Source organism: Neolamprologus multifasciatus, chromosome 20, assembly GCF_963576455.1.
Source record: "Neolamprologus multifasciatus chromosome 20, fNeoMul1.2, whole genome shotgun sequence".
Classification (NCBI taxonomy): Eukaryota; Metazoa; Chordata; class Actinopteri; order Cichliformes; family Cichlidae; genus Neolamprologus; species Neolamprologus multifasciatus.
In genome coordinates, this window is record NC_140458.1 from 3,894,868 (window position 1) to 3,907,397 (window position 12,530).

At 40.7% G+C, this 12,530-nt stretch overlaps 1 protein-coding gene across 1 annotated transcript in view; it reads right to left on the reverse strand.

Moving 5' to 3' along the window:
• The window catches only part of fgd1 (FYVE, RhoGEF and PH domain containing 1), a 42,515-nt gene extending 30,046 nt beyond the window's left edge, over window positions 1-12,469 (reverse strand). The window contains exon 1 of the mRNA XM_085146904.1: window positions 12,322-12,469. Coding sequence (XP_085003030.1) covers window positions 12,322-12,466 — 145 coding nt within the window. The 5' untranslated portion in view covers window positions 12,467-12,469. The remainder of the gene's footprint in view (window positions 1-12,321) is intronic.
• Between the last annotated feature and the right edge of the window lie 61 nt (window positions 12,470-12,530).

The following is a 12,530-nucleotide window of genomic DNA, read 5'->3' on the forward strand; positions in this document are numbered from 1 at the left end:
TTTTAGGTTTAGGTGGCAAAAAAATTGTGATTTGTGTTAAGACACACCCCTTCACGTAGGAACCAATGGAAACAGCAGTTTCTATGTGACTGCAAGTCTCTTTATGTATGTGCATCCCTTTATGCCGAGGTACGATGTAAGATATGTAGCTTTGCAAGCACAAATACAGATCAGCTGATTGGATACATAAACAAATGATCTGTAATCTGATTGGGTACCTGGGAAATGCGTCGCCCCCCAAACGACAGCAAATTTAAGTCTGCTGTCATCTCATAAACTTTGAACATAACTAGTTTAACTAAAAAGTGTAGGTTGTTTCTGTTTTTTTGTTATCCAGGTTTGTCTTTAAGGAGGGGGAGGACAGGAAATGAATCACTGAGAGCTCAACTCGGTGTATGCACCCACGAGGGCTGCAGAGAGGAGAAAACAAGCTGAAATTAGCATGTTTTTGAAGTAAATCCCTCCATCCTGTTCCTCTGTCTGTTTTCGCTTAATAAAACAAGTAATCCTGACCAACAAAGAGTTGATCTAACTCAACCCCACAGCGAGGTCACTGGATGATAAACAAAAACAAACACACCCCTGTTATTAAGCTGCTGACACACGGACAGACAAACAGGCTGATCGAAAAGGATGTACCCCCCGGGTCTTCTGGGACTAAGCTTAAAACAGCACACCCACATCGGTGTTACATAAAACAAACACACCCTACTTACTGAGGAGGACAGAGGAGGAGAGTCACGGCTCTAGAGTAACAAATCAAACACACCCTCAGGTTAATGTGCCTTGAGACAGTTAATCTCCACCCGTCTGTGGAGGCTGAATGACAAATGCACCCAAACACACATCAGAGAGGAGAAAAAAAATATCAAACACACCCGGTTATTTTCTGGCAAGTGAGGAGATAAAGCTACAGACTGACCTCTGACCTCACACACTAACACACCTCCCCTCCCCCGCAGCAGCAGTGGACGACCCCGTGACCTACAGAGACTCCAGTTCCCTCATCCATGCCCCCAAGGACAGATGAATGGACAGAGAGCATTCAGCTGCTTTAAAGCTCAAGCAGTGGAACAGCTGACACACTTATTTATTTCTATTTTCCTTTTGGGGGGGGGGGGGGGGGGCTTTTATAAAACAGCTGAAAGTAAAGAGCCAGACAGGAAGTGGGGGGGGGGGGTATGTGTAACACTGGTTGTGAACTAGCATGAACCACTACAGTTTCTAAAAGTAGAAACACTTGAAATAACAGTGCAGTCAATAGAAATTGTTTAATTAAGAGTAGAGATACTAGAAAGTGGGAATAATATCAACAACAGAAAAAGTAGAAATAGCAGAAATAACAGCAAACAGTGACAGATAACATAAATAAAAGTAGAAATACTAAATCTAATGAAATGACAGCAAAATTACTAGATTTAACACGAGGCTGATATATTTAGAAATACTAGATTACAATAAACAGAAGCAGTACATATAAAAGGAGGAAATTACAACACAATAAGTAGAAACAGATTTTTGGCAGGAGGTGTTACGCAATATAAATACGCCTTTTATTAATTCCCATCACTGTTTAATTCATATATTCAGTATATATATATATAAAATTGTACATAGGTTACATTATTCAAGGGAAAGACTTCACAAAATGTACCCAGGCTGCTCTCCTCTCTGTGAAAAATGTATGATACATTATGGAAATCTGTTACATAGTTTTGCACTCTGTCCAAGGCTTCGGGGTTTTGGGTGTGACATTTTTACCTGCCTGTCTAAGATTCTTAAAAACAAGACTGAGCCAAATCCAACAGTAATTTTCTTTGGGATCTCCAAAGAAATACAAAGTTTACAACATTTACAACAAGGTTTATATCATATGCATTGATTATTGCAAAGAAATTGATCCTGCAGCTTTGGAAAGGCAAAGAGGTTCCTGTGTTAAAGATGTGGCTTTCAGAACTCACAAATACTCTTCACCTTGAAAAAATAAGTTGAATGACAATGTGAAAGATTTTGAACTAACTTGGCACTCTTTATTCGCGTATCTTGGGTAAATATAAATTTTTGGCAGTCGGAGGATTGGGGCCCATAGAGGGTTTTTTTGTTTGTTTTTTTCTTTGTTTATTTGTCGGTCTTGTTTTGTTTAGAGAAAAAGGAGGCATAAGTTCTACTAATTTGTAACAACTGTGATACCTGCTTCTAATAAAACATATATTTACAAAAAAAAACCCAATAAGTAGAAACAGTATAAAGTATAAGTAGAAATAGTAGAAACAGCACAATCAGACATAAGTAGAAACATTAGAAACAACAGCGCAAGAAAGATAAACAGCAGGCAACATAAGTAGAAACAATGTAAACAACAGCAGAATAAAGTAACAATCAATAAAGACAGTAGAAGTAAATGTAGAAAGATTGGAAACATCAGCAAAAATAACAGTACAAATAGAAACAGTGTCAACAAAAAAAAAGCTCAAAGTAAAAATAAAAAATGACAAAAATCAATAGAAACAGCAGAAACACCAAAGCCAGAATACGAGCAGATGAAAGAATAAAGAGCAGACGACGTTCCAGCAGCACAAGCATGAAGAAGAAACTTGAGAAGCCAGAGGGGAAAAAAAACCAACCACAGAACTAAAAGTAGACAAAAGTAAAACTGAATAAAGACCATAAAAATGTTTTCCACACTGATAGAAACAACAGTAAGTCCCTTTTTCCCTGTTTAACTGAACAGTTTGTTTCTGCACGTCAAACTGTGTGTGATCAGCAGAAAAGTTAAAATCTGACAAAATCATTAAAGTGGAGGAACAGACGAATCATGCAGAGGCAAAAATAACATGATGTTAACAGTACACTGTAAAAAAGTTGGCTTTCACTTAATAAAATGCATGTAATGTCACTGCTTGAAAATTGTGGGCAATACTTGTCTAGTTCACTCTGAGTATGCAGACCTATGAACTCAATATAATATAAAAGAACTGCTTTATATGACCTCAGTTTAGCAACTTTTAAATTATATACATTTTGAAGCTGTTATGGATGCTCTAGATTTATTTTTATGAAGCTAAGTGTACTGCTGTGCACAGACTGTACAACAGATGGATGTAGCTACCTTGATGTCACCCATTGCTTTCAAAAGCCTTCAGATTAGCATTTCTGTTACAGCCATGTTGGACACAAAAACTGACTAACAACTTGTGCAGTTTCATGTAATTCCACAGATAATCCTCGATTCTGAAACCTAGCATAACCAATATTTAGAAAATTAAGTTATTTATTTATTGAATGAGACCCATAAACATGTCACTGAACCCATAAACTCAACATGAAAGTGTTTACAGAGGTCAAAATTAAAAGCTGTTTTCCACTAGACTTCTATAAAGCCAGAGGTCTTTGTGCAACGACAGTCGCCGTCGTCTGGTGGCTTTCAGACAGAATCACGATGTAAGGCACTTCTGCACTGGCTTGGTTTTTTCAGCATGGAAGTTACGTCCATGTTTTATGCTGTACATGGTTTTGCACAATATGTGTTAAAGAAAGTGGCTTCATTAACATTTGAATGATCCAGGAGTCTTAGTCACTAAATCTACTACCAAACATCACATAATTTTCATGTACTGTGACAACTAAGGATGTGAAGGAGATATACTTGGACTCTTATCTTATACATGTAGAGTTTCTAATGCTAACTGGGTGTCCTTGTACTTTAAAGTACCCACATGCTTGCAGCAGACAAAAGAATCACTTTCTTTTTCTTTTCAGGAGAAACAGTTGTAGGCAACACTAAAAAAAAAACCCCAAAAATGAACAGAAAAAACCCAAAAGAAAGTACAAACTGTCGTATCAATCTCAGTTCTACCTGCAGCTTTCAGTATTTCATTAACTCTTGCTGGTTCATAAAAACGTTCGTTTTTAACTGTGTGAGAACTTGCAGTGTCATGATGCATTTCCAGGAAACTGACCATGAACCTGGTTCTGTTTTCCACCCTGAATCCAGGTGTAGAGCCTCAGACAGCGTCCCAGAGTGAAGCCTAGACTCGGTGTCCCCACAAGGTATCAACTTAACATAGGTCCCCACAAAGTTACTTGTACCGACACACACACACACACACACACAGGTTTATCATTCCCATTCACCCACAGAACTTGATGTATTTTTAACCTTCAGCTCTTCATTCATATCTGCTCATATCTGCCTGCACACGTCCTGTTGTGTGGCATGTCAGGAGGGGGGGGTGCTTAACATTTGAACTGTCTGCAGTGAAGCTGCAGAGGGACACAGATCACTGCTCTGCCTTCACTTACTAACATGCTTGTGACAGATACCGACACGTTCATCTGTCTGTGTATATAACAAGCTTTCCCCATTCAGCTGATTCAGGTCCAGCTTCAGTGTATCCATCCGTCATTAAACAAGAAATAGTTCCAGCACATGAACCACAGTCTTCAGTGTCAGTAGCAGTTCAGTGATGCTGCAGGAAGTCTTTGCACTAAGCTCTGTTAAACACACACAAGCTGTAATACTGACACTAACCCTGTCTGCTGTGTAAAGCCTCATATCTGGAGGAACTATTCCTGTCCACGTTAAAGCCTGCAGGTAACATCAGCTGTTTCTCTTCTCCAGCCGCCACTGATCCTCGTGCTGATGGAGGAAATCAGCTGCAGGGGCCTCATTCACAACCGCGGCGAAGGCACAAAGTAAGGAAGGCCTAAACGAGGCACACACTGCGTTTAAAAACAATAATTAAAAAAATGTGTGCACTAGTAAGGAAGCTCAGACCCATGCAGACAAACATTTTAGACCAGACTTCACACTTCATTTGTACCTTGAAGGTCCTGCTGGTTCCTGGTATTAAAAAGGCCCTAAAACATTGCAGACAAGCATTTTAACTTTACTGCTATCATCATTATTTGAGCCACTAGTTGGCAGCGTCACTGGAACATACGTGCGTTTGTGGTCTGAGACACGACCATCACAGACGGTAAAAACAGCAACTTTTCTTTTCTTATGAATTATAAATCCCACATTTACAAATGTCTGAGGAAAGTTTGTTTTTTGACAGACCTTTCACAGAAAAAGCACCAGATCAGCTACTCTGACCTCCTGTTTTCTTCGCTCCCTTTTTCATGCTTATCTGAATCCAACTTTACAGAAAAGAGAGGAGGGGGGGCAGCGACCCTCAGCCTCTCTTTCTCTGCCACGTTGTCTGTGGTTTCCCGTCTCGCTCGCTCACACCAAACTTCAACACTCTGACTAATGAACAGGAGGTGACATGAACCTCAGAGACACACGAACAAACACTTTGTTCTCCTTTTGAAGCTCATTTCTTTGCTGTGACTGGCAGATCAGGCCTGACGTGTGTGATGTGTGAGCAAACACGGCAGCCTGCTCAGTCTGAACTAAAAGCCTTGAATAATCTCAGACAAGTTACAGGTTTTAATCGCCCCCCCAAAACCCCCGAAATGACCCAGAGAATAAACATAAAACTCAGGAATACAGAGGACTGGACATAAACAGAAGCTCTGGCAAGAGAAAGAAAGGACTATGAATACAAGAAGAAGTGTTGGGTAACAACAGGAGAAGACAACCAGGTAATCAGACACAGGAAGTAAAACCAACACGGGACATGAAAGAAAACTAACCCTGAAAAGTAGGTTAGAAGCAACAAGCATAAACTAGAACTGAAGCTTGATAAAAACTTCAGAACGAACAGTAGAGCAGTAAATAAATCCTGAATAATAAATCAATCTAAAATCCAACAACTGAAGCTCAAAATGAATAAAATGATAAAGTAAAATCAGGAATCAAAAACCAAACCTAACCCAACGAGCCGAAGCCTGAAGAGCAGGAAGAGCAGGAGAGCTGCACGCAAATTAAAACATAATAATAGTGAACAGGTATACACAGTGTTGGGAAGGTTACTTTTAAAATGTATTCCATTACAGATTACAGAATACATGCCCCAAAATATATTCTGTAACGTATTCCGTTACGTTACTCAATGAGAGTAACGTATTCTGAATACTTTGGATTACTTAATATATTATCATGCTGTTTACAACTACATGAATGTACTATTGCTGTGATTTATTACTGTTACTGAAGGTCCGCGGCTCCGAACCGTAGTAAAGGGACCTCTGGCTAATACGGTGGGTTCTGTGTCGGGCTCGTAGCAGAAAACTAGCTTTACTTTGTTGTCTGGGTCAACTTTGCTAGCAGAGACAGAGAGAGGCGTTGAAAGGCTGCTCCAACAGAACTTATTGTTTTTGGAGGAAAACACGAACACGGTGTACAGTCGAGTCTTAATAGCTTACTTACAACTGGGCTCGTCAGGCTCTCTTCTTGGCTGCAGTGGTTATTATTATATTTACATGCTTCCAGCTCCCGTTTCTGCTCGATGACAGCTCGTACTTTTCCTTTTTCTCCCTCCCTCGCTCACAGACCCGTCCATCCTCCCTGCAGCACGGACTACACTGCCCATGATGCTACATTCTTTAGAGCTATACCTGTAGCATTCTGCCTATTAGCTTAGCACAACAACAACAAAAAGGCCTCTCTCACCCAGGAAACACGCAGAGAGAGAGCGTCACCCTGTAACCATGGCAACCGTAACGCTGCCGCCTGGAACAACAGAACGTAGCTGTCAAACAAAACCCAAACAGTCCTGACCCGCCACAATATGAAACAGGGAAGTACCGCCGTGTAATCCATTTGTTTCAACAAAGTAACTGTATTCTAAATACCACCTTTTTAAACGGTAACTGTAACGGAATACAGTTACTCATATTTTGTATTTTAAATACGTAACGGCGGTACATGTATTCCGTTACTCCCCAACACTGGGTATACAACACTACAACACCACCACAAAAAACCCACAAAAAACAACTTTGGTGGACTGCAGAGCGGAGTCACGTTATCAGTCCATTAAATATGGCTCACACACACCAAAGTCTTCGAGCTCAACTTCATGATTTATTGGTCAGAAATGGACAAAAAGTCATAAAACTTAGAAACTATGATTGTTAAAAGTTGGTTTTGTATTGTGAACATTTAATTTCAATTCAATTTTATTTATTTCTACAGCGCCAAATCACAACAGTCACCTCAAGGCGCTTTAGGTGTAAGGTAAACCCTACAATAATACATACAGTTAGTGACAGTACTGCCTGAAGATGTAAAGTATCACATCATATTTGACCTCTGAACTCTCTGTCAAGGTCAGACTGGTCCGAAGATCAAAGTGATAAAAATGCTGAGAGTTATTTATTAAAACGGTTTCTTTCTTTTCTTTTTAGAAAACTAAACACAAACTCTTTAAACATGATATTTATTACTACACACGTACTATACTCACATAAATGAAAAAAATCATCAAACTCAAAACTATGAATTTTTAACCCTGTAAAGCCTGAACCATTAAATAACTGCCAGAAAAATTTAAAACTGGAGACTTTATTTAACACTGAACACTGGAAAAATAAGTACATTTGCATAAATGAGACTTCATTTGAATCTTTGGTATTTTTGCGCAGTTTTTCAGGTTTTTTATAGTAAAAAATAAATAAATTTAAAAAAATCACATTGATAATGCAGAGATCTGAAAAGCTGATATCAAATATAATACAGTTTGCATTACAGGATTAAAATGGGTTCAAACAGAGCAAACAAAATCCGATACTTTGCACTTTTAAAAAAATAACTGCACTCCAAACTGCTCAGGTCAGCGGTCCCCAAACCCCGGGCCACGGACCGGTACCGGTCGGTTAGTCATTTGGCCGCAAGAGTTGAAGCTCCAGTGTGAAATTTATGGTTTTCAGGGTTTTATCATGATTTTTTTTTATCGTATTAGTCGTTAACTCCATTTCCCTGGGTCTTTTCCCGTGTGTTATGAATAAATCTTCTGTTTTTTGGTACCTGTACTGGTTTTATTTTGTTGTATTTATCCACAACATCTTTAAGGCCAGTCCGTGAAAATATTGTCTGACATATTCCGTGTTGGTTTGGGGACTGCTGGGTTAGATCACATTTAAAAAAATATAACCCTATTCCATTAAAAGTATATACTGGCGTTAGCTGCACTGGTGGAGGTTTGCGCTCTCTGCTTCTGGTTTGTGATGCGTTTGAGATGCGAATGATCATACAGGAAGTCGTGATGTGCAGGTCCAGAGTTTGAAGGGATAAGATGAGATGGAGATGACACTTTGCTGAAATCGTGTAATCTTTCCATGTCATCTTCAGCTGTTCCAGTGATTTCCTCACTGATTACAGCTCCAAGTATTTCAACTGTCTCACAGTATCACTATCAGGAGGTCCATCACTGCTTCCCGTCCTCTTCTTGAAAGTTCTGCTGGGACCTAGCCGTCTTATTGCCGCCTCATACCCAGCATGCATTTCAACATTAAATAACCATCAGCTGGCGGTCTTCGTTAGATACAAGGTTAAAAGAATTTCATTAAAAACTTAGAGTCAGTATCTGCTTGACGTACTTCTTGGATGTGTTTGTCTGTAGAAACATTTCCAGAAACAAACTTTGTGTTTGAGAACTCTTTCATGGTTTTCGTGACATCAAAGGAAGGTGATAGTTGTCACAGTCCACGCAACGAATTATTCTTTACATGTACATCAATGTAAACGACTCGTCTGTCTACGCTGTAACCAATGATCTGACAGAGATTTCTCATTTAGTAAGAGATGATTTGACCTTCTACGTGAAAACGTCGACATCATCCACTGTTCAGATTTCGCCACCTTTCACAGACGTAACACTGCTGTTTCAACCGCGTTTGCAGTGACACACGTACGTTTATTTAGCAAAATAAAAGCGCAGCCACAACTCCAGATTGCAACAGCAGGTTTGTTTGATTCATGCAAGTTTCTGCAGATGTTGTGCTCTAAACATGAAGTATTCCCTCAGGGTGCAGCTGCTGCATCCCGTCACCACTGCTGGGAAAATCTCTCATGATCGACTGACAGCAGAATGAGTCATTACTTTAGCGATGAGTTCCGCATTAGCTCTGAAACAGCTACTGCAGCAACCCTGAGACCCTAAACGGGGTTCATCAGACCGGATCTGGACCTGTGGGAACCCTTAGGATACTTCCCATCTTTGTGTGGACTCTCAGTCATCCCACTAAGCCTGAACCTGGCTCTAACCCCCCAAAGTCCGGCCTGAACTCTCAGGAGGCCCAGATTAAGGACTGGACCCCGTGTCCTCAGAGCGATTCAGAAAACAGTTGACACGCTGATCTGCTGTGGTTCTGTTCCCCTGATTCAATTATTCTACAAACAGCACCACATGACAGCTTTCAACCACTGAAGCTAAACGTGGAGGTGTCATGTGACCTGTCTGACCTCAGCTTCACCAGAGAGCGAGCGAGCGTCACGTTTAATTAGATTGAGTCTAATGTAATGAACTATGTCTCTCTGACCTTCAGCCACAAACCTCTGGAATCCCAAAGACCTGAGCGTGAACCACATGCTGCTTTGGCCGGTTGTTCGTGGGCAAGTTTCATAAAGCAAACAATCAATAATGCAATCAAATCAGCTCCCAGATAACGAGGCAGCAAAGCAAACACAGCCTGAGAGAGGGGGTGTCAAACATGCGGTCTGGGCACCAGAACAGACCCGCCAGAGAGTGCAGATCGGCTCACTGGATATGGATCGCTTTGCATAGTGTGGCAACTCCTCTGAAGTCTTTACTTACTCAAAATTCACTGCTATTCCCGACCAGCGTTACTGCACAAAAGTGTCTGCAGAACGAATGTGTCCAGACAAAACTGGGCGGACAACAAAGCTATTAAAAAAGGAATATCATATCAAAACATGATATTTCTCTAACATAACCATGTGGGTTTAATGCCTAACCCAGAATATTGTTAATCAGCTCATATCAGACCGGATACATGAAGATTCGTATGCAGAAGCTTCACATGGTGCATGACAAGGAAAACAGATAAGAAGTATAAAATAAAAATACTGAACTATAAATGTTGCACCAGCTGCAGGACAGTGTAACTGCACAGAATATAAGCTAGTTCCTGGACGCCTCCCACATGGAGGCCGGGTCAGACCCAGGACATGCTGGAGAGATTATGTCTCTCTGCTGGTTTGGGAAAAACTCTGTGTCCCACCGGATGAGCTGGAAGAGGTGGCAGGGGTGAGGGAAGTCTGGGCTTCCCCATTAGACTGCTGCCCCGTACCCGGATAAATGGCAGAAAATAGATGGATGAATGGATGATCTACAACATATGATGAATATTTAATTGTGACGGCTTGTGTGCTGCTTTATGTTTAAAAATAAAAGCAAACTGTCGTATTTTTGCTGGTCTGGGATTAGAGCTTTTATGTTTCTGTTTGTTTAAACAGACGAGCAGAAAAATGAAAGCAGAGGCAGGACATGGAGCTGCAGAGACGAGCCGCAGCATCGCACCAATCACCACCATGACTGTAACTTTCACTGCGGGCAGCAGCTATGAAGGTTAAATAAACTCATCCTGCTTTCAGTGGCCATTCAGTGAGTCTCTACAGCCATGGCTCAAGTTTAAATGACAAAGAGACAAACACTCAGGCAGCAGACCTGTGTGATGTCACAGAGATGACATATACCTAATATGGTCATCTCAGGAGCAGCAGCCCCACCAAACACTAAGGACGCCGTGGTAATTTAGCGCTTTGTGAATCACCTTGTTGGTGCAAAAATATTATTTTGTGCCTCTCAGACGTGTTATCTTTGTTTTTTATTTTTTTTAAATAAATGTAACTAAAGAAATGCAAACAAACTGTGTTCTTCTGACAGGCAGAGAAAAATATTTCAAAACATTTGCAGAATTTGGTGTAATGTGTTGCAAAGTCAGGCATTAATGTGCTGAATTCAGTTACAATTATGTCGTTACTGCGTTACAAAGATTCTTCAGTTATCTGCATGTCAAGAAGATGGAAAAAAAGTAATTTCTTCTTGAGCTGATTTCAGTTCACGTGCAGGGAGGAGCAAAATGTGATATGGATGTTACAATGATAATGAAATTCATACTGTCTCCAGGACAGAAACAACTCATTAAACTCCTAAAAAAACCTTCAACTCTTTGCCAGCAAGAACATCATGCTAACACAAAGCTATCCAAGACCCCAGACTGACGATAAAGCTGAATGCCGCCCGACAGCCAGACCCTGAACTTCAACAGGTAACAAACTGATGAGGAGTCAGTCTGCAGACTCCGTTTGTACCTGTTAATGTTTCCACAGGAGAATCACCATGGCGATCTCATCTAAGTTTCTTTGTGAAGGTCTTTGCTTTGTGTTCATACCTAAATACTAAGAGGAAGCTCTTATGTGTGTCCTTATTTGGACACGTGACTGCAGCCAAAGGTTTATATTGTTAAGTGCTGATTATGACACAATTCAGGTCATTTTACGGAGAAACTGGAAAGTAATGTAACAAATTACTTTCCCCAGTGAGTAATTAAAGTACTGCATTACTTTTAAGAAGAGTAATAACTAATGTATAATGGATTGAGTAATGATCCTAACAATGCTGACGTGTAGACACATCACTGGTTCGTCCATTGAACTGGTGACTTTTTATGCTTGAATGAGTCACAGGTCAGTGTTAAGTGGTTCCACAAACAAACAGTCTTTGAAACTGGTCAGGTACAAGGATCCGACTGCAAGTAACTGAGAAAGTCCAAAGGAAAAAGTTTTAAAGACTTTCAGAAAGCCTGGAGAAGAACTGTCCAGAACCACTTTTTTTAAATTACAAGGGAGAAATTTTGGCTCACTGGAAGCAAAATGTGAAGAAATGAGGCCGACGCAAGACTTCTGCACTGCACTTTAAAAATTCCAGATATTTTATCTTCTCGGAACCAGCTGCCGACACCATCCCTATAAAAATGTGCTGAGTTAAAGGCACTTTTTGTAATTACCCTCTGCAGAATGCATCAAATAAGATTAACCTCCAGGGGGCAGCATTTTACCAGATGTGTTTACAGATGTGTTGTTTTTCCCCCTTCTAATCTTTTGACATTTCTTTTTACTTTTTCCTCCATTTCCTTAAGAGGCTTTGGCATTTCCCACGCTGCCACTTTAAACAATGTTTATGATGACTCACCTGTAAAGGTTACGGTGAATCGCTGCACCATCTTGTGGTGCAGTCTGGCATTACATGAAAGTACAGCCCAGCCCTAGTTTAACTTCAGTTCATTGCTCAATAACACAACATGCAGACAGAGCTGTGGTTAAATCTGGAAGCTTTCGAACATTTTAAAAACACATACATTTACAGTAAGTGCCTTTAAACAAATACACAAAAGCTGCAGTGCACTCACCTGTCCTGCAGGTGGCGCTGTGGCTGCCATGTGGCGGCGTGTTGAGGTGGTAGGAGAACCTCATGGTGCTGAACTGACTGGAGAAGGAGGGAGCAGGAGGAGCAGGGAGGCTGAGCAGAGAGCTGCGAGGTCGGTTCAGCTGCATGCCTGCACAGGTACGTCGCTGCACACCTGTACGCAGGTCAGAGTTTATTCAGTTCATTCTCCAC